We start from the raw sequence: 21,412 nt of genomic DNA on the forward strand, positions 1-21,412 counted from the left end.
CAGTAGCAATACCCTTAGAGGTTTAGCCACATGAGGTTTGCCATTGCCAATTTGGCAGTTTTGTGTCAAACTGAAAGTCTGAGAGCAACTCTTCCCCATGGAAGTGTATGCTGCTACCACATGGAGGAGGGGAGGGGAGGGTTGATACCCATCTAAGTCACACTCACAGTAGACCTATTGAAATTGATTTTAATGGATCAGCTCAGAGTATAACTAACACTGGCTATTTCCCAAGCAGACATGCTTTGAAGCATCCTTTGTTACTGAATATAGTGTATGCATATCCAAACTACCTCACCTTATTACACAAAGAAGGAAGGTTAGAATTATTATAATCTTATTAGTAAGAATCCTATGTACATCTTCACTGAGGTGAACACTAATGCTCTAGTTTGCCAATATCTGTTGAGTTTTGCTTCATTTATCTTGATATTTCAAAATCTATTGGTCAAGGATCACTGGCATTTGTCAGTGAATTGCAGCCTTCACAGTATAGATACTTCACAGGCCTTTAAACGATATGTTCCCTATGAAATTGGATATACCTTTCTCAGAACCAGTTACATCTGGTCCATATTTCTTGACATAATCAGAATCTCACTTGCTTTGTTGAAAGTGAAAATAAATAGATGGTCAATAAGAATGGCTGAAAAAATGCCTTTTTATGATTCCTGAAAACAGGAATAGCTCTGTTGTAGTAAGCAACATCCCTTGTTTCTGGAAACAAAGAAAGTGTTAAAAATAATGTTTTTAATATGCCAGCTGTCAGAGAAAATATCAGCACCATTACATTTTCTGACACTATATTCTTGACAATAAATTTCATGCCTCATGTGGCAAAGCATTTATGAGATTTCAGTCAATAACCAATGCACAGGTCCATATCCTCACCCAGAAAAGAGGGAGAAATTAAGAAGAAAAAACTAAAAAATAATAATGAAGGAGGTATTATCATTTTTATTTACTAACATGTCACTGCTTATAGTTAGACCTGAATTAAAAGGGAAAAGAAGCAGGTCTGACTCTCAGACTGTACATCTCTCTCTCTCTCTCTCTCTCTCTCTCTCTCTCTCTCTCTCTCTCTCTGTGTGTGTGTGTGTGTGTGTCTCACATACAAAAGCTATGAGAAACAAAAACTGAATTTAGAACTTGCAGATGATGGTGTGTGACAGGTCTGTAGGTCTGAGACTTTTATCTCCTCTGACATGCTTAGTTCTATTTTTAATCACCAAAACACAGAAGACTGAGTCACAAAATTAAGGAAGGACAGAGCCCCAGAGCACCCAAGCAGGTATCATGGCTCTGACTGTGCTAAGCGTCATTCAGATGCACAAGGAAAGAGTTTCCTATTAGGGCTTTGCTTAGGAGCTATTATTAGTATTCAGATTTCTGTTTGTCTCAACTTCTATTTGTATTAGCAATTCTCTAAGCGGAGCATCAGGACCAAGAACAGGAAAACAACTCTGCCGCTCACCCTGTCAGATTTGCTAAACGCGGCCCTCATCTTGGCTGAATGTCAGTATATCAAGTTCAACATTTAGCTGAGGCAATCATGGTTTCAGATTCTGGCTTGTTTTCACAAACCATAGTATAATTCTCCAAGTGCAGACATCATAAGGGATGGCAGTTAAGTTTAAAATACTGCAATTACCCCAAGAACTGCCTCTCCCTATGATTGACCCAGACGCTACGATCATGAGAGGTTCAGAGGGTGATAACAGAAGAATAAGCTGCTTCTTTTTTGCAGTGGCTCCTCATTTGTAGAATGCTCTCCCCAGGGAGGCTCACCTGACGCCTTTGTTACATACCTTTAGGTGGCAGGCAAAAACATTCCTCTTCTCCCAGGCCTTTTAAATGAGGCGGGGGGAGATTATTGTTTTAGTTTATTACTATGTTATGTGCTTTGTGTTTATATATGTTAGGTACTTTGTGTTTTTATATTGTAACCCTTCCTGTGATCCTCAGGTGATAAATAAAAATAAATTAGAAATAATAATAACAAATTCATAAGCTTTTACTTTCACTCTCCTCCTTGCAAGTGTAAAAGAGGAGAGGAGAAGGAGCCAAAGGTTCAGTAATGTAACAGGATACCATGTTCCCCCATTATATCTGAAGTGAATCACTGGGTGAGATTGGAGTGGGCAAGAGGCTGCTGTCAGTGACTATATATATTAGAACAGGCATATGTGATTGAAGTCTCTTAATAGCGTACAGATTAAAAGCAAGCACTGTGAGGTGTGCCCTGGTTGCAAGAGTGAGTCAAACACAGCATCACCCCAAGACTGTGGTGCGATATGAACATGAGAACCCAGACACCAATGAATGACCATTATTTCTCTGGATGTAACCAGCTTTATCCAAAAATATTGTCACAAAGAAAGGAAAGAGAAGGCAGGAACGAGGCAAAACTTACCCGTTTCAGCTGATCAACACCACCAAATATCCTCATCACGCCATCAATCTCTTGCTCCAGTCTTCTGGCCCAGTACTGCATTCTACAAGACAGGGGGAAAGAGGGTACACTGAGTCATTTAAAGAGGTACAAAAAGGGAGATGGTTACAAATCGGTGCCCAGGGCTTAGCTTGTACACTCGCCTCCTGACATTCCAGCTGTGGGCAGAATACCAAGCATGCCTGACCTCCAAGATAAGGATGATAAGCTTAGAATGATAAAGCTTATCAGATGACCAGCTTCCAAAATTGTAAATGTACACACAGAGAACAAAAAATAAAGTCAACATAAAAGCTGCAAGCTGCCTTTCTTTTCTGGTAACAAAAACTTAACACAGATTAGGAGGAGCAAGCTGGTCCAGCTCTTCACAATAACACCTTGTCTTCTATGCCCAACACTCCCAATAGCCTTCCTTCAAATAGCAAACTAAGTTGGCTGATGGCCTATCAGTTCGGAAGCAAGCAGAGCCACACAAAAAATTAAGATGCCCATGTGTGCAACAACACATATGCCAGACCCGCCAAATGTCCCTATTTTCCAGGGCTGTTCCTGGTTTAGAGAAGCCATCCCGGTTTCTGATTTCATCACGGAATGTCCTGCTTTTCATTAGGATGTCCCTATTTTCATTAGAGAAATGTTGTAGGGTATTGAGTTATGCAACCCCCAAGCTGTCTAAAGGCAATCCTATATAGAGAAGTTTTTTTATATATATATTTAATGTTTAATGATATTTTTATATATGTTGGAAGCTACCCAGACTGCTGGAGCAACCCAATAAGATGTGTGGGGTATAAATAGTAAAATCATCATTACGGAACGGGACGTCCCTGTTTTCATCAGAGAAATGTTGGAGGGTACGATATGCTTCTGAATTATAAGAAAGAAAGAAATTTTAAACCCTCAAACTGCCGGACAGGAGCTTGTGAGCTTGCAGAGTGATGATGGCAGCTGAGCCATTGGCAGGGAGAGGGAGGTTGGACATAAGAACCCAAAAATTAGGCAGACTGTGCGAGTCTATCAAGTCTATGATTGAGAGCAGCCTAATCAGCCTAAATGTTTGTGTGTCAGTGGTGGGACAAGGGAGAAGGAAAACAGAGGACAGGAAAAGAAAAGTTGCTGGTTGGCCTTGACCTATAAAAGAATCTTTGGGACACAGGAGGTGCTGTGGTCTGAACCACTGAGCCTCTTGGGCTTGCTGATGGGAAGGTTGGAGGTTCGAATCCCCGCAATGGAGTGAGCACCCATTGCTCTGTCCCAGCTTCTCCCAATCTAGCAGTTCGAAAGCACACCAGTGCAAGTAGATAAATAGGTACCGCTGTGGCAGGAAGGTAAATGGCATTTCCATGCTCTCTGGCTTCTGTCATGGTGTTCTGTAGTGCCAGAAGCGGTTTAGTCATGCTGGCCACAAGACCCGGAAATCTGTCTGTGGACAAACATCGGCTCCCTCAGCCTGAAGTGAGATGAGCATCGCACACCATAGTCACCTTTCATTGGACTTAACCATCCAGGGGTCCTTTACCTTTACCTTTCACCTTTTATAAAAGAATCTTTATTAAATGTCTTCCCCTTTCCCATTCTGCAGACCTGAGTATTCTCTGCTCAGTCCTTTTATTGCTATAAAAATGGTCCAGCTTGGCTAGCAGTGATCTAGAACTATACCACACAGGAAGAAAGTCTTGAAGGGCAAGGAGAAGTGTTTGATATCCCTTCTACATCCCTCTGGAGATGTCTGAGCCATTAAGAAGAGTACTGTTCTTAGTGAATGTGGATACCACAACATGCCATATATAGTTGCACATAATTAATTCAGACTTAGGTTTAGTCCACTGGGACTTGCCATAAAAGGTTGCAATTTATTTGTCAAGGGTGACAGCGACCCATGTTTCTTGAGAGTGATTTTTTTGTTTTTTGTTTTCTTTTATCATTTGTAACAATGTTGGGAGGGGTGGCTATTTTAAAAAGCTGATCTGGTGTTTCTGTTTCTGTGTGGCATACAATTAAAATATACACAGTTGAAGCATGTCGTTTTTAATATGCTGATTTGGGGGCGTTAAAATGCACCCGTGTACAATTTCCTTGAGATGCAGGAAAACAAGGCTTCACAATCCATTGCACTGCAGTAGACGGCAACAGATTTTGGGCTGCCTGTAGCAGGATTGAACATCTGGTATTTCCACTGAGATTTATCTACCTGTAGAATCTATGTACATATTAACATATGTCTACCTCTTGCCTTTCTAAGAACACAGATTGCTATGTCCAATCTGGTCGTTGGTTCACCTTTCCTAGTATACCTTCGTCCTTGAAAATCACTTCTAGACTACCCAATGCATGATAGCTTATTGTATCTTATTATATGGAAGACCACAAAAGAAGCAGCTTTTTCGGAGGATTAGGCTTACTCAGTTTTTTAGGTTTTTTTTAATGATACCTATATTAGTAGGTCCACTCCTTGCTAATTTTAAGTTCCAGGTCCCACAGAGTTTAGGACAGCCAGTCCTTGCTTTATCTAGGGGGGAAACTATACTCACTTCTCTGTTTCTAGAACACACCTGAGAGGTATTCCTAATGGTGGTGAGGTGGAATTAGTTAGGCAGGATTATCACTCCTCACCTGCTTTCTCCTCACACAAGATGTAGATGCAGCCACAGCCTTCCCCCTCTTTTCTATTACTCACGCTGAAGCTTTTAATCCATCAAGAGGAGTCTTGAGGCTTGCAGCCTCTTATAAACCTCACCCTTACTCACATGTAGCCCATCCTGGCTGATCATTGGTTGGGCTATTCATGAGTAAGCAGCAGATCTAGCAGTTTCTTCCCCATAACTTAAGCAATAGGTGGGTCCCTAAAAATCCATCCTGATGTGTCCTGTGACAGCTTCATGGAACAAGACAAATGCCCATCAAAATAAAATTTCAAAGAGAAATCGTGTCCTCCCTAAAAGAGGGCATGTGTTGCAGTGAGACCTGGAGACCGACCTCCTGTGTTGTGGGTGGGTTGGATTGGTTAGCCACAACACCTGATTGGTAGGTCCCTCGATGTTGGGTTCAATCTGGCCAACGGGGCTCAGTCTAAATGGATCGAGGGACCTATATATACCCAGAGCTTCATCTTTTGGCTCGTGCATTCGGAACAAGCTAACAGCGTGTCCTCTGTGCAGCCGTAAGACTTACCTTTGATGGATCGTCTTGGTGATTTCTTTCTGTTATTCTTCCCCTTTTTGTTAATGCTTTCTTTAATTTTTCCCTTTTGAGTTGTCCTCCCCCCCTTCCTTCTCCTTCCCCTTTTTCTAGTGGGGCTTTGTCCCACAGGGGCTTCAGCCCCTGAGCACTCCCGGTTGTGGAGCTTGCCTGTTGATCTCTGCCCACTTAGCTCCCCTTGCAGCAGCTGGTGCCCCTGTAATTTGGCTGTGGTTACAGATTTGGGGTTTCTTAGCTAACACAACTTGGGCAATTTGCAATTGTCACTCTCTGGGCGCTTTCGTTCAGTGCTTTGAGTAGTTTTGCTGTATTGAGAGTTCCCTCTCCGTTGCAAAATTGATTTCTGTATGCCCCTTTTGAGGAAAGGCTGGCTGAGTATTGTCTAAGGGAGTGAAACCCCATTCTTTTCATTCTGGCCGCCATTTTGGGTTCCTTTTGCAAGGAGAGATTCATCCTTGCCTGGTTTTGGTGGGAGCGCCATCTTAGTCGGCCTGGGTCCCATTGGTTTTGTGTGAATGTTGATTTCGTACACCCCCCCCATCCAATAAGGAAGGGATTGAGATGCCTATTAAAAGGAATCCCAGTCCTGCTCTCCCTTCTAAGAGGGTGATTAGAGGTCCATCTCTGTCACTGCGTTCAGCTCCGGCCCCTGCGGTCCCTCAGCTTACGCTGGATTGCTTGAGTGCAATTATGGCTAATATTGGTTCAGACCCTGCTGCCATGGCTAGGTTCAATTCAGAACTTGAGTTGCCGGGCCAGCAATTTGGGAGGCAGCCTGATTCTCAGCCTGGCCCCTCCACGTCTTCCACTGTTTATGAGGCCCATGGTCCATCAGATGCCCTGCAGGAACTGATTTCTTTCCACAGGGCCTGTAAGACAGAGTTGTTCCACCGGGCCTGTGGCTTGGAATCAACTTGATCCCCTCCCCCTCCTTCCTTTTTCCTTTTTCTTTCTGTGATGGAACTCCTATTTGGGGACTTCCCTGGCTTTTTTCTGGCCCACGTAGGACCAGTCTGGATGGTTGGCCTTGGTGAAGATTTGATGTTTTCATCCCCAAAAAGTTTTTGATTTGAGTTTCTACTGAAATGAGGCTGCATTTTAATGTTGTATTTTAATCTTGTTTTTAAGTTGTATTTTAATCAATTGTTTGGCTCACCTACGATATATGGCTTGTGCTGTAAAGCCCATCAGAATTCAGTCTTCTGCCATTTCATTTTTCCGTAAATCCCTCTATTCCAGAGAACCTTGTGCAAAGTTTGTAGTGCACAAGGCTCTTGAGGGTTGGGCCAGGTTGCAGCCACCAAAGTCGCCAGGTAGGAGGCTGGTCACATTTGACATTTTGTTCTTGGTGCACAGCAAGTTAAGACTTGTCTGCTGGTTGATTTATGAGGCAAGACTCTTTGAGGCAGCCTTTTCTATAGCACTTTTCGGTGCACTGAGTGTGGGTAAAGTGGTGCTGGAGTCAGCACAGGGAAGGGCTCCCAGGAGCTTGCTTTTGCAGGACATTCAGCTGTCTGATGCTGAGCTGGTGCTCACTATTCGAAATTCCAAAAAGGACCAGTTGGGCAGAGGTGCCTTGATGAGGCTGCCTGCCACTGGAAAGCCCAGCCCTTGTCCAGTGAAAGATGCCAAGAGATATTTGTCACTTCGCCCGCCTGGGGTGGTCCCTTCATGGTTCATGAGGATGGGTCCCTGTTAAAGAGGCATCAATTTGCTGCAGTAATGCACAAGTCGTTTGCACCTCATTCTTTCTGCATTGGTGCAGCTACTACCGCTGCACACTGGGGCTTGTCCGTCGACAGGATCAAGGATTGGGCCACTGGAAATCTGCTGCATATAGGGGTTATGTCCGGATGTGGCACTGAAGTGCAGTTATTAATGTTGTTTTGTTCAACCTAGATCCACCTACCCTGCACGTCTGGATTGTCCACTGGGCTGGCAGGAGGGTGATGGAGTCTGGCTTCGGACGCAGGCTTGGACTCCCCGACCACGTGTGTGTCTCCTGGGTATCTAGACGATGAATGCGTTGGGAGGAGCTTCTCCTGATGCTGCAGGCAAAGGTGTCTGCGGAAGGCACACCTGCGGCGATGGTGGTGCAGCTGGGCAAGAACGATTTGCCAGAAGCTCCCGGCTTGAGCCTGCGGACCCGCATGCAGGAGGACTTTGATGAGTTGAAGGCAGGTCTTACTGGACTCAAAATGTTTTGGTCGCAGCTGTTGCAGCAACGTGTGTGTCATGGTAGCCGATGTCCAGCTGCCATGAGAGGGCCAGGAGATGCATCCAGAGTGCAGTGGCCAAGAAGGTTCTGTCCTTGGGTGGGACGGTGATCTGTCACCCAGGCATTACAGGCTTGATGGGGTTCATCTGTATGTAACTGGGAATAATCTGTGGCTGACCTCCGTGTCAGCGGGGTTAATGGATTGGTTGCAGGTGTGAGTGGTTGGCAGTGAGCATGGGTGTTCGTGTGGCAGATAGGCTCTGGTTCAGGTGATAGGGATGTGGGAACGCTTTCACCATCCCTATGTGAACAGTGAATCTCATGACTAGGATTCAGATATTATCACTTTACATAGCAGTAGCAACACACTGACAAGATTACTATTATTTTAGTTATTATTTCTGTTCAGTCTTATCTGACCTGTCACCTAACTCTATACCTATTTAATGTACTTTACATTTTATGGAAAGTGAATAGTCAAGAGGAAAAGGACAGAAGCAGCAGATATGTCATTATGTATGTGTGGTTTTTCACTCTATGACAAATCTGTACAGAGAATATAATACATGGCAATCACTGCATTTTAGGAGTATGCCTCGGGTGGTTTTACCACCATTCCTTGAAATTTCTTACAATTTTTGCAAAGTATCAAATATATGAAGAAAATTGTCCAGAGTGGGGCACTTTCCACAACAGGTCATTGACACAGATGCAGGTCTTGTGGTTTTAAGGTTTTTAAAAAATCTTCTTGGGAATCCATGCTAGTGGAACAGCAGCAATGGGTACAACCTTTGATAGTGTATTTAGTGCCAAGGATTGCTGGCAACTTTTAGACAAATACCATAAAAACCAGTTAGAAAGCTTCAGCTGTGTCTCGATTATAGAAGCATTTCCCCAAATTTAAATAGATCTGCAACCTTTTTAGGTGAAATATACCACCAAATTTGTCTTGAAAGCCCACCGAAGAAGCTTGTAAAGTCAAATACAATGTGAGGCCCTCTCAATGGGAAAGCATCTAGCAAAATAGCACTGGTACTGGCTGTGAACTTCTGTTGTCTCTCTAAGAACAATGAGATGACAGTACGCAAAACAACATTAAGTCCAGCCTCCCAAAGCTGGGTGAATACACTTTCACATTCTGTAGCTAACTTCAGCCATGTACAACTTCATTTACATTTACATTTGTTTACCAAGAATATGCAATGCACTCCGAGAGAGACCCAATTTTAGGGAAGCAAGGGAGAGGGTTAATGGAAAACAAATTTTAAGCCGGAATACTGATGATTTTGCTAATGTAGCTAATCAAGGACCAAAAATACCATATAATAGGTACATATTCAAAAAATGTCCAGTGCCAAACCACATATTACCATACAGTGGATACTTAAGAATACAAGAATAGCCCCCTAGACCAAGCCAAAGTCTTGTCTAGTCCAGCATCCCATTTCCAACTATGGTCAACCAGATGTCTCTAGAAAGTCCACAGGCAGGACATGAGGGCAACAGCACTCTCCCACAGTTGTTACTCCACAATGGTAGAGGCACACTGCCTCCCAGTCCAGAGGAAGAATATAGGTATCCATATTCCAGTTTGGATTTTCCATTTTTTTAGTTAGTCAAGTTAATGTATATGCCACCTTTTCAGAATGAGCTTAATAATAAATTCAACAGTACAAGTAGACAAGCATTGGACAAAATGAAAATTTGCAGGCCATAAATGAATAAAACTGGAGGGAGAGAGGTCTTCTCAGCAGGCTAGATGATTTACAACTGGCTTCCTCACCTCTACCCCAGAGAAGGCAGACATCAAGAAAAGGAAAGTGTTGTGAGAATGAATCCTCTTCTCCAGCATCCAGGAAGTTCCAGCTGCTGGTGCTGGCCTCACTAAAATGCTGATGAATTTTTCATTAGCGGTTTCTTTGTGTCAAAAAATAAATAAATCACAAACTGATGTGAAAAGGTGGAAAACAAAAGTTAAGATTGGGGAAAGTGAGAAAACGAGAGAAAATGAAACTGATAGATTCACCCATCCCTAGTCATCACTTGATGACTCTTTTTCACTACCAATTTCTCCCTCTCTCTCTCTTGGCAGAAAGTCCACATGACTGGCGGAATTTGAAGGGAAAGAAGAGACAGCATTTCTGGAACAACAATGATTACAAATTCTATTAAAAATTTAGAAATGCCGTTTGCAATCTGGCAAAGGATAAAGAATTACTGTTTGAAAGGTCCAATTTTGAAGACTCAGAATGCTGCTGGAACTGTGAAACACAGATGTAAAAGCAGAGGAATGTGGAAATTTTTTTAAAAAGTGAAATGGCAGAGAGAGCACATAATAGTCTGAAAACCTTCTGCAATGCTTTTTAGTGGTTTGCTGCTGTGCTCTGGGCCCTCCCGGGTAGTTCCAAGATCAAGGGAAATAGAGGCAACTGTGTGGTGGTGCAGTACTCTCAGAGAACATTAAAATGATGCTCCATGAATTCAAAAGGAGTGGGAATAATGGTTAGTAGATGAAAGCAAGCAGAAAACAGTCCAAAATTGAACCAGAGTTTGCTCCTGGTCTAGAGAGCTGTGGCTGGCACTTCAGAAGGTTGAGTGCTTCATGGTACACAGTGAGGCAAATAAAAGGTTGGGTCACCCAGCTGATGACACTAATCTGACTCCATGAGGCAGTGGCAAACATCTCAGAAGTTGGCAGGTAGTTTACAGCAGGGAAGAGAACTTCTTGATGCTGCAGTTAACCTGAGAAACAAATTGAAGAGAAGGGGGCATAAAGAATGGATGTGCACTACTATTCTCAGGTTAGGACAGACATTTGTGTCTGTAATATTTATGCTGCCACCTTAAGTTAAATGTATATTATGCTCTTCTTGTTCCATGTGTCTTCCATTGTCTCCCGAGACAGGAGGATGCCAACCATTGTTCTACATATGCCATTCATAAGCCATATTGAGAGAACTTTTGTCTTTAAAGGCAGTATAACAATATTTTAAACAAACAGTCCTGCCCAAAATTTGGGTTAACCCTTCCCCACGCCACATGCAACTCAACTTCTTTTATTATGCACATAATGTACTGTTTTGTAAAATGCAGCCAAAAGAAAGGGTATTCCGATGCAGGCTTAATGTCGGGGAACACTCTTATTATAAAATGTGCAACCCAGCAACAGCTTATTCAGCATTTGAAGAAGAAGTGTCATGTGGTATTCTTCATTATTGGCTCTCTCTTTTTGCTCAGCAGCTTCTGTGGCTCCTGGAATCTAAGCAAAAAGGGGGAGAACTGAAGAAGGTGCATTTGTTCCACCCAATCATAATAGTGGGAACAGGGAGAGAGAAAAGTGGTGTGTGTGTGTGTGTGTGTGTGTGTGTGTGTGTGTGTGTCAAGGAGGGCATCTCATTAATCGCTTGAATCATCTATGGAATTATAGCTGGATGAAAACAAGGAAATTGGGGTCAGACATATTTAGAAGTCTGCCATCCTCAGCTTCTTGTGTTAATAGTGACATATCCAGGCAAAGAAAGAAAACCCAATAGCCAGGGCTCCCAGATACCTTGAAAGACAAGAAGCTAACAATCACACCTGCACTGAATGACCAACAGCATTGGCTGTGACATAGGATTCTATTTCATTCAATGGCCAAAACCAAGCTAAACAACTTTCTCCACGCTAGCATACTCTACTTCACATTAACTGTTCATGTGTATGTGTGTGCTGAGCACATACAGGTGCATCATATCACACATCTGAGTTTGCTGTTTTTTATTAGATCACCACAACTATTGCCATCCTAATGCAAAGTGAACACCCACACCCACAAAGGAGTAACAAATTCACAGTGTAATCACAGTGAACATGTGCAATTAAACCGGTTGCAAAGATGCAAAGCAATAATGGGATGCAACTAGGAGGGGGGTGAATTGGTGTCCATGCTACTTTCTAAGGTGTGCACTGATAACTTTGTTCTGTCCCATTTCCACATTAATTCATGAAAATACTTATTTAAATATGCAAAAAAATAGATTTATAGGAATGTGTTTTCTCAAAATACTCATTTTTAAACATATTTTATCGCAGCTTTTCTGTCAGGAACTGCTTCAGAACATTCTGGAAGTGTATAAGCTGGCAGGTAACTGCATTCTGATCTGCACATTAGTCTGTGAGGTGAGAATAAGGTCAGTTCATATCAGTTTTTTCAAAGACTGAATTCCTCAAGCATCCCTACATGCACCATGGGAGATTTGCCATGACATTCCATTTTACTCAGTGTTGCAGAGAATAAGATGCAGAAGGCATTCTAATTCATTTCTGTTTCCAGTGCCTCCTCCCTGACTCATGCTGTGTATGATTGGGGCAAAGATGCATGCAGACAGTAATTCACTAAGCTGATATGTGTTGGCCAATCCTATAGGGAAAGTCCCACTGTGTTCAATGGGGCTTATTCCCCAGGAAGGTTTGTATAGTGTTGCAGCGTTGCTTTTTATTTAACCTATTTCTATGAAGGAAAACTTTTTTCAATATTCACACACCTCACCACTATTGCATTATACTTCAGCAAATGTGATATCCACTTCAATGTTCCTTCCCAGCATAATCATGCTGTTTAGGCAACAAGGTCAAAGCTGAAGTTGGTTTGGCCTTTTTTAATTGCTTCATTTTGTCCCATATAGCACAGACACGGAACCAGTGTGAGGCAAGACTATTATTGTATACCACGTTATAAATTCAATGCATCAGTTCTATAAATCCACAAAAGCAATAAGATTGTGAGCATGGATGAAGCACCATCAGTGTGTATGTACCAACATGATGAACCATGAAGCTTTCCCAAGTTTCCAGGGAAGCGAACTCAGTAAGCACAGACCACAAATAAGTAGGACCAGGCGAGTCTGCTCATCTGAACTAATAAGTGAGGAGGGCACAACTGTATAGTACTTACTATCTGAAAAGAATTCTCTATCCATTTCAGTTGCAACTCACTCAGAACCTTTGCATGCCTCAATGTGAGTCAGTGGCAGAAGCTTATTTCAAAGCTTCCATCTATGCATTATTTTGTATTCTTATGAGGACAGAGTGGTTGAAAAGATGCCATCTCCTCTGAACTCTCGGGATAAGAAAGACTGGGGGCTCTAGGATAGCACATCTAATGGAAGCTCAGCAAGAAGCTTGAATTATTAAGGCACTAGACTGTTTGTTTGTTCTGTGTATAATCTGTAATTCTCTCGGGAGGTGGAAGAGGAACAGAAGGGTCATCACAGAAAGGAACAGCATGCGAAAGCTAAGTAATCCGGAAGAACAGCCCAGTTACTACTAAGATAGGGCCTGGGAATGTATTGTCTCAGACAAGATAGGAACACAGAAGCCGCTTCTTGCGGAGCTAGCCAAGAGACAGAGCTGGCACTGAAAGAGCTGGCAAAAGCTCAGAAGTCATGGCAATGCCTGGCAGATGATACTACTTTCTTAATCATTCTGCTGGTCAGCTCTTTTGCACATCTATAATGATGTCTGTAACTGTGGCAACAAAAAGTTACATGGTGATGCAATTGTTATAAAAGACAACCTGGCTGCTTGCATGATGCAGTCAATAGAGAGAAAAACTGGGAATGCAGCACATAAACTGGAGGTGATACCAAGAAGAAGAAGAAGAAGAAGAAGAAGAAGAAGAAGAAGAAGAAGAAGAAGAAGAAGAGAGTCTGTGTTTCTTCTTGAGGAGCAAAAGAGGGAAAGGATAGTTGCAAGATGGAAATGGAATATCACAGCACAGAACTTACCAAAGCATGAGATGGTTTTCATTAAAACAAACAAACAAACAAACAAACAAACAAACAGAATCAAGTTTAATGTTTAACTAATTAATTAATTCTTACATTTTAAAGTGCAGTGAAACCTATACAAATGTTTAGGTGTCAGTTTGATAAAGATACAAAATAGATCTTGGGCACAGAAGGAGTTTCTGGTGTACAGAATGGGACTTCTGCAATACTGATAGCCCCTGTCCAGCAGTCCCTTGCTGTTCTGAACACACCCAGCCAAGGAAGGCAAATGACTGAAAGTTAATTCTTTATTGAAGAAAACACACCCTTACAGCAGCTCCTAAAGTACACCAGATACAAACACACTTCCAGCATCTACATAGCTGGCTTTAACCTTTTCTGGTTTGTGCTTGGCAGAGTTGATGCAGCAGCAGGACCATGCCCACCTCCAGGGCTTTTGTTCCCCTGTCTGATGGAGTAGGTGCATGCAACCTGAGACTTCTCCTGTACCTACCCTGTGCTTCCCTCTTCAAGCCCCTGCTGGTTCTAGGAGACAGCTGAGTAGGGTACAGTGGGGATTTGACTGACCTGCCCCTCACCTGAACAGCCTCTTCCTCCACTTCAGACACATCCTGTGCCCCCCACCTTCATCTCTGACTGCTCGGATCTTTCCTGCTCCCTCCACCTTGGCTCCTGCCTCGTGGATAACACCAAACCCACATAAGTACCTGGCCCTCTTTCCTGTGTCAGCCTCCAGCTCCCCTGCCTCTGTCACACACCTGTCAGAGCCCTGCCAGTCCCAGGCATTGGTGCTCTAAAAACTTCTCTTCTTCCTTTGCCTTCATTACAGCAGATCCAGCTTTTGTAAAGTTAGGAAAATATTTCAAGGATCTGGAATAACATGGGCAAAAGAGTAAGAAGGATATTTCATTGATATGATATAATGCAGCTTTTGAAAAATTAGCATAACTGATGCTGATTGCAGAACTAGGGAATTCTACTACAGAATTCTAAACTTGGTGACTATACAAGAAACAAGCTTCACACACAAACACATAAGAAACAACTCAGCAGCACTTCCAGCCAGTGAGACTACCTGAGCCTCCAGTGACAAAGCTGGATCCGGAAGCACACCCAAACTGTGAGCCTGCTCCTTCGGGGAGAGTACAATTCCACCTAGGGTTGGCAGCTGAGCATTTTACTCGACATGGGAACGACTCACCCACAGTGCCTCCATCTTGCCAGGACCCGAGTGGTTTTCAGGCTAGCATCACTCTATGGTGGCAGTCTTTCAAATACTTTTTATATGGAGGGGGAAAGATATCTCCTGCCAACTTCCACTTTTTAGGCACAAAATTGGCCATGTGCAAGGACACATGGAGGTAGACATACTTCAGCTAACTTGGCATGGAGCATCTCAAGCAGTTGCTTAGACTTCAAAATGCAAACCTCCTCCAAAGGCTGAAAGATATTCTTTGTGTAAAAAGGCTAGCAGCAAGAGAGAACTGAAGAAGACATTTAAGTACAAATTTCAAAGCAGTGGCTTCTTGCATGTGTTCGGTATATGGTTTCAGCAGTCTTCTTGCCATTTTAAGTGACTGGGTTGTATAAGCTTCCAGTTACATTAATCCACTGGCTGTGTTGTGCTAGTTTGCTTCTCCCCCCTCCCTACTTACATATCATATATTCCTGGGATACTGAGTGCCAACCTGCTTGATGTGTCCTTTGTTAATCTACCAACTGCTCTCCCCACTACCGCTTCCCTGAAAAAAGTTTCTGGCTCCTAAGAACAGCATCATTAAGAGAGGGTGGTATAATCATAGTTATTATAAAGCACTTAGCAATGTTCACTCAGTTCTCTCGATAGCCAAGCATGCAGAACCCTGTCATTTTACATACAGGGTACTTTGTTCCAAGGAGAAGACTGTAGGATTGCTACTTTCCAGAAAGTGACTGTGGAGAGAGAGAGAGGGGGGGGGGGGAGGAGAGAAAAACAACTTTCTGAATATTTTGCTATTAGATCATTGCCATTTATGTCAGGACTATGGAATCTCTGCATTATGTAAGATAGCATTTAATGTCAATTTAGAGAAATTAGTGTTTATCACCTCACCATTCTCCAGCATGGTAAAAGGTGGGGGGGGGGGGTGGGTTGTTAAAATTTTCAGTTTACTTTGCTCTCAACTTGGGCAAGTTTCTCACCTTCAAAGTAAATGCAAACAAAGAAACAAAAATGGCCTGTCCCCAAGTAGGACTGTGAGGCCAACAGAAACCAAGCTTAGCCCATCATACCTGGCAAATAACTGGACAAAACCAGATACACAGAAGCCCAGAATGGTAATTTTTAAAGGGATTCCAAGGATCAGGCAGCTTAGAGAACAGCCTGTCCTCCATATGGGTGGATTTTAGCCAAAGCAGGCCCACATAATTTGGTGCCTATATCCAAATGGAACATGCCAAACAAGAATAGCACACTGTTCCATCTAAACCATTTTCTTGCTTCCCACAATAGCCAACAATGGAGAGACATGATTCTTCTTTTGTCACAGAGGAATGCTGATGTTGTACATAGATAACAGGATGAGGATCTTGTGGATACAGATGGCTCTTTTCCAGAATCCATTCACTATGGAAATATAAGTGCTTGCTATGTGTGGTGCTCAGCAATCTCAACGTTAGAATGGTCACTCCCATTTTTGGGAAGACCAAACACTAAAATAAAGAGTGCTGTGGCACCTTGGAAACTATCCGATTTAAGCTAATTTGAAGGGAAATTCCCATTGAACCCAGTGTGACTAACTTTTGCTTAGGATTGCACTGTTACAGTGGCATAAAGAACTGAGGTGTATTGTATCAGATACATTAATCAGGTTGAGTTTGTGGTAGGTGTGCACCGTACTGGCCTGAATATAGGTCTCACTTTTTTTCCAAATTCTGACCGTGAAAACTTTAAGTGTGGCTTAAATTCGCAACCTTACAAAAACTGGCTTTTATGATATCGCTGCTGAAACAGACATATGGTAAAACGGAGCGGGTGTGAGTGCCTGTGGAGTTTTATTTTATTTTATTAAATTTTTATTAGGAATGTAAACAAAACATGTTATCTTAAACACATATCATCCTTAATCCCCCCCCCCATTTTCCCCGTCCCCTCCCTCCCATAAAACAACCCACCCACCCCACCCCACCCCTGACTTCCCTCAGTTCCAATCTCTGGTTTCTCTATAAAAGCTATTCTCTGCATGTTACAAAGTTGTATGAATCCTTAATTTGTCTAACTGGTTGTTATCAATAAAAGGTTTGTGAGTGTTTATTCAAAATAGTGCCTGTGGAATTTTAAGGGAGTGGCTTATATTGGGGCATTGTCTTTTTTTTCTCCCCCCCCCCCTTGAATTTTAAAGGTGCGGCTTATATTTGGGTGTGGCTTATATTAGGGCCAATACAGTATATCTACAGAATAACATGAAGGAAAGCCATCAAAATGGGAGTAAGATAGAACAAGAATGCATAAAAGAGAAGCCCGTGGTCTAAACATGAAACTATAAAGTTTTTAAAGCGCAAAACCATGAATATTGCACGGCTGCCATAGATGTGAGGGGAAACATATTTTGTAGTAAAAGCCACCTATAAGACTGATTCAAACTCTATGAGAAACAGTACCTCTAAAGACAGCTTAAGCCAAATGTTGTGTGGATTGCCAGGATGCACCTGCTCACTATTCATTCTTGACATCAGGCCAACATGGGTAAATTGATTTGAAGCTGGCAAGAACAGGCTAAAGGATCATTCCAGCTGCATCTCTTGTTGGTCTTCTAGCAAAATTGCTTACATTAAAACAGTCTCTAAAAATGAGACCAACAGGCAGTTGCATAAATGATGTGAGGTTACAAAACATGCTTAAGGAAAACTTACAGATGACCCAAGTTGCTTCCTGTTGTATCTCCAACAATGCTTGTATGGTTTTGGTTTTTGTAGGTCCAAATGATCTGAGAATGTGCACCCTTTCATATATATTTTTATCTCTGAGAATCCCCACTTCTTGGAAGGAAAGGGGACCTTGCTCTTCATAATGGAAAAAACAAAAATAAAACCCTGCTGATCACTACCTTGCAATCATGACATGTCTTCCTTGGATCCAATCAATGCCAACAGACACTTCAGAAGACAAAAAGTAGACCTTCTGCATAAATTAGATATAAGTTGTTAACTCAACACTATGTGTAAGCGAGACACGCACTTCTGTTGTGCAAATAAAGGGGGGGGGAGAGAGAATAATCTATTGAAAATTGGTGCCCCTCTAGATGTTGGTTAACACCCATCAGTCCCAGCCAGCATGGGCAAAAAAGTAGAGTACGATTTGCAAATCTGTACTGTTAGATATAATTATTTCAAAATTCTCTCTCTCTCTCTCTCTCTCTCTCTCTCTCTCTCTCTCACACACACACACACACACACACACACAAACAATCTCAGTATTGCTTAAGATGACGGTAGTAAATGGCCACAGTGACAAATGCTTACCACAATGTAACCATCCCTCAGACTTATGAAGCTGTGGAGTCTCCAAGCAGCCCTACCAGCTGGGCAGAGAAAACTGGAAAGGAAAAGAACTTCCAGAAAAGGAAATTTCTTCCTCTTATTGGCCACTGGTCCACCCCACTATCACTCACCCTCATACAGTCCCGCCCCCCCCCCCATGCATATATGCATATGCGTGCACAAGCACACACACACCAAAAGCTCCACAGGCATGAACTCAATCAAGAAGAAAAGGGGATTGGCAGGTGCAGGAAAATCCTTCCTTTTCCCAGAGTTTTGCTCCAACTCCAGCCACATTTCCACTCCTAGCTTCCTGTCTGCTGCATCCTCCCCCTCTTTGTGAGAGGTGGAGATAGTAGAATTTGGATAATGGCCATAGCTATTTGTTTTCAAAAACCTGACTGCTTCAATCTGCTCTAGTCACACTTTTTTGAAAAGCTATTTATAAGTGACTTATTGTGCCAGAAGGTGGATTCATCCAGCTGCAAGCAATGCAATGTGGATATACAATATCAATACCCCAACATGCATGTGTGGATGCACATCTGATGTACACAAGTAGTTCCTGATTCAGTAAGCGATACATGCATACTTATTTGGATGTTACCAGCTGTATTGGGACAGATATCTGGGAAAGTATATGGAATTCATTTGCACAAGAGGTAGTGATGGCCACAAACAGGGCACTAGGTTCCCATGGAAAGGAATGAGAGGCTGAACAGAAGACCCATGGATTCCTCTTGAGGTACTGAGGATAAGTCATTCAGCAGTACTAGCTGCTGCCAGTGTCACATCCCCTCCCCATTGCCAACTTACTCTGCAGCTCAAGAAGTAGTGAGATGTCAGGAAAGGAAGATCTGCAGTCTCTCTTCTATTATGCAGAGTGCATCAATTTGCTTCACTGAATAACTGCCCCGTCTACCTAGTCTCCACATGACTGCTGGTGTCTTTCAAAATTGACATCTACTAGTTTTTAATCATAGTAGTCCTCATAGGCATAACTCCTAGGAGCTGAGGCAGTCCCCCCCCCAATACATTTTTTGAGGGGCCCAGGCCCCTTCAATTTTCAGAGCGCGTTCAGCTCTGCCCCCTGGCTCCTTGCACAGTTGTGTGTGCAACGTCACATTGGGCCCCTTCAATCCTCTGGAGAAGCTGGTAGTCCTCATACCACATTCATGTTTTCCAAAAGATCCAAGAGCTTTTTGTTGTTCTTCATCACACCACTGCTTTGCTTGTCCCTTTCTCTCTCTTATAGCTCTTTTCTAGTTGTACATGTTTCCCTCCTCACTTCCTCAGTACATTTATTAATGCTACAAGCACAGGGAAGTCAATGGGGAAATGGCTGCAGAGAGAAAGAAGGCCTGGTTTGTACAGTCACATAAGAGCATTATAAAGAAAAGAAAAGAAGTCTGGTCAATGTGCTACGTGTACAGAACTGCTGTTTTCTTGACTCATAAATCACTCCCATGGGGGGAAAGCTCTTAATGCCACAGAATTTAAAACCGTAAGCATACGTGATTTGACTTAAATTACGGAACTTCACTCCCTTTCAGATCATCACATTTTTCTAAAAATAAAATAAAAGCTTTACCAGATTCTGAATAATATCATGACTTCTTAAAACTGGGAAGTTAACACGAACCCACTTTTATAAAGACCATTTCAGTCTGAAAACATTAGCTTATATTGGCAGTATCTGTTCTGGAATTGATTGTGCCAGAAGCTGAATGATCAATGCTGCCATTTAAGTAAAATGAGAATGGGGTTTTGGAGGAAGGAGAGAGCGTGTTCTGCTCCCTCTGCTTTCCTCCCTTGCAGCCAACAGTGACTCAGACTCCGCCCCCTCCAAGCCAGTGATTCAGACTCCTCCTTCCTTCAGCTAGGGTGAGTAATTGGCTGCAATCAAGGACCAGAAAAGGGAGAGTAGAATGGGAAAAGTGACTATGTTGTACCTTTTGGGTTTCATATGATTATGAAAGTAACTGGATGTTAAATGTGAAAGACTGCAGGATCAGGAGCAAAGTGAGATGATCCAAAACCAGAACCAGTGGAATCCAGACAGAGAGTTGAGAAAAGGCAAGAAATTCTGCAGAGGGGCCCATGCATAGGCAGGGGGCCATGGGTGCTCCAGCCCCCACAACATTCCCCATGACAGGGCTGGGCACCCACAAAGGTCTGTGTCAGGGTCACGCACTCTAGGGTGGGGGGTGGCCATGAGAATGCTGCCTCAGCAGGAGCCTTGGGTGGCGCTGCCCAGCCGAGGAGATTGGTGGCAATGCTGCACTGTGATGAACAATAACCATTAGCCACACTCATGTAACTTGTGTCATTTGTGCTATGGGAAGCTCTGAATTTGGGACTGGAGGGTGGGTGGTGTATTTTGACCTCTGCTGGTTGAGGGAGTGGGGATAACCTTTCCTAGTGGGTCTTAGTTGGTGATACAATCACACTGTGAGCCAGGTAATGCAGAGTTAAAGGTAAAGGTACCCCTGCCCATACGGGCCAGTCTTGACAGACTCTAGGGTTGTGCGCCCATCTCACTTAAGAGGCCGGGGGCCAGCGCTGTCTGGAGACACTTCCGGGTCACGTGGCCAGCGTGACGAAGCTGCTCTAGCGAGCCAGAGCCGCACACGGAAACGCCGTTTACCTTCCCGCTTGTAAGCGGTCCCTATTTATCTACTTGCACCCGAGGGTGCTTTCGAACTGCTAGGTTGGCAGGCGCTGGGACCGAACAATGGGAGCGCACCCCGCCGCGGGGATTCGAACCGCCGACCTTTCAATCGGCAAGCCCTAGGCACTGAGGTTTTACCCACAGCGCCACCCGCATCCCAATGCAGAGTTAAAGCTACATAATTTGGAAAACTGTGAGGGAAAGGTATCAGCTAATTCGTGTGATAATCTGAGAAAAAAACTCAAATTTGTTCTGCAAATTTATTGAAGACTCTAGATCCAATGTATTTATTAGGAGCAAACTGATTTTCTTTGAAGACAGATTCTTAAAACATAGTTCTTTGCTTCCTCTTTCCTAGTAGATTAAACACGCATACACAGACAAAACAAGGATAATTTGTTTCTATTTTTAGCGCTAACACTTTCTTTAAACTAATAAAACCAAACAAACCTTTCTTTTTAGAGAGCCCAAACACCTTGTTCAGATAATATTCTGAGGTTTCTCTTTGTTTTCGAGAAGACAAAACAGATTCTTAATATGGTCCTTTCATGATGGTTCGTATGACATCATCAACCCTTTCTATT

The 21,412-nt window shown here is 43.0% G+C and overlaps 1 protein-coding gene across 5 annotated transcripts in view; it reads right to left on the reverse strand.

Moving 5' to 3' along the window:
- CACNA2D2 (calcium voltage-gated channel auxiliary subunit alpha2delta 2) overlaps positions 1-21,412 on the reverse strand; it is a 537,538-nt gene that overhangs the window by 497,786 nt on the left and 18,340 nt on the right. For 2 of the 5 annotated variants that reach the window (XM_077924742.1, XM_077924741.1), the window contains exons 1-2: positions 15,518-15,536; positions 2,414-2,495 (exon numbers count right to left, since the gene is read on the reverse strand). In XM_077924742.1, the coding sequence (XP_077780868.1) occupies positions 2,414-2,494 (81 nt within the window). In that variant the 5' untranslated portion in view covers position 2,495; positions 15,518-15,536. Of the gene's footprint in view, positions 1-2,413; positions 2,496-15,517; positions 15,541-21,412 lie in introns of those variants that run through there. The other 3 variants (XM_077924744.1, XM_077924743.1, XR_013391944.1) reach the window with 2 other exon arrangements.

Source organism: Podarcis muralis, chromosome 2, assembly GCF_964188315.1.
Source record: "Podarcis muralis chromosome 2, rPodMur119.hap1.1, whole genome shotgun sequence".
Taxonomy (NCBI): domain Eukaryota; kingdom Metazoa; phylum Chordata; class Lepidosauria; order Squamata; family Lacertidae; genus Podarcis; species Podarcis muralis.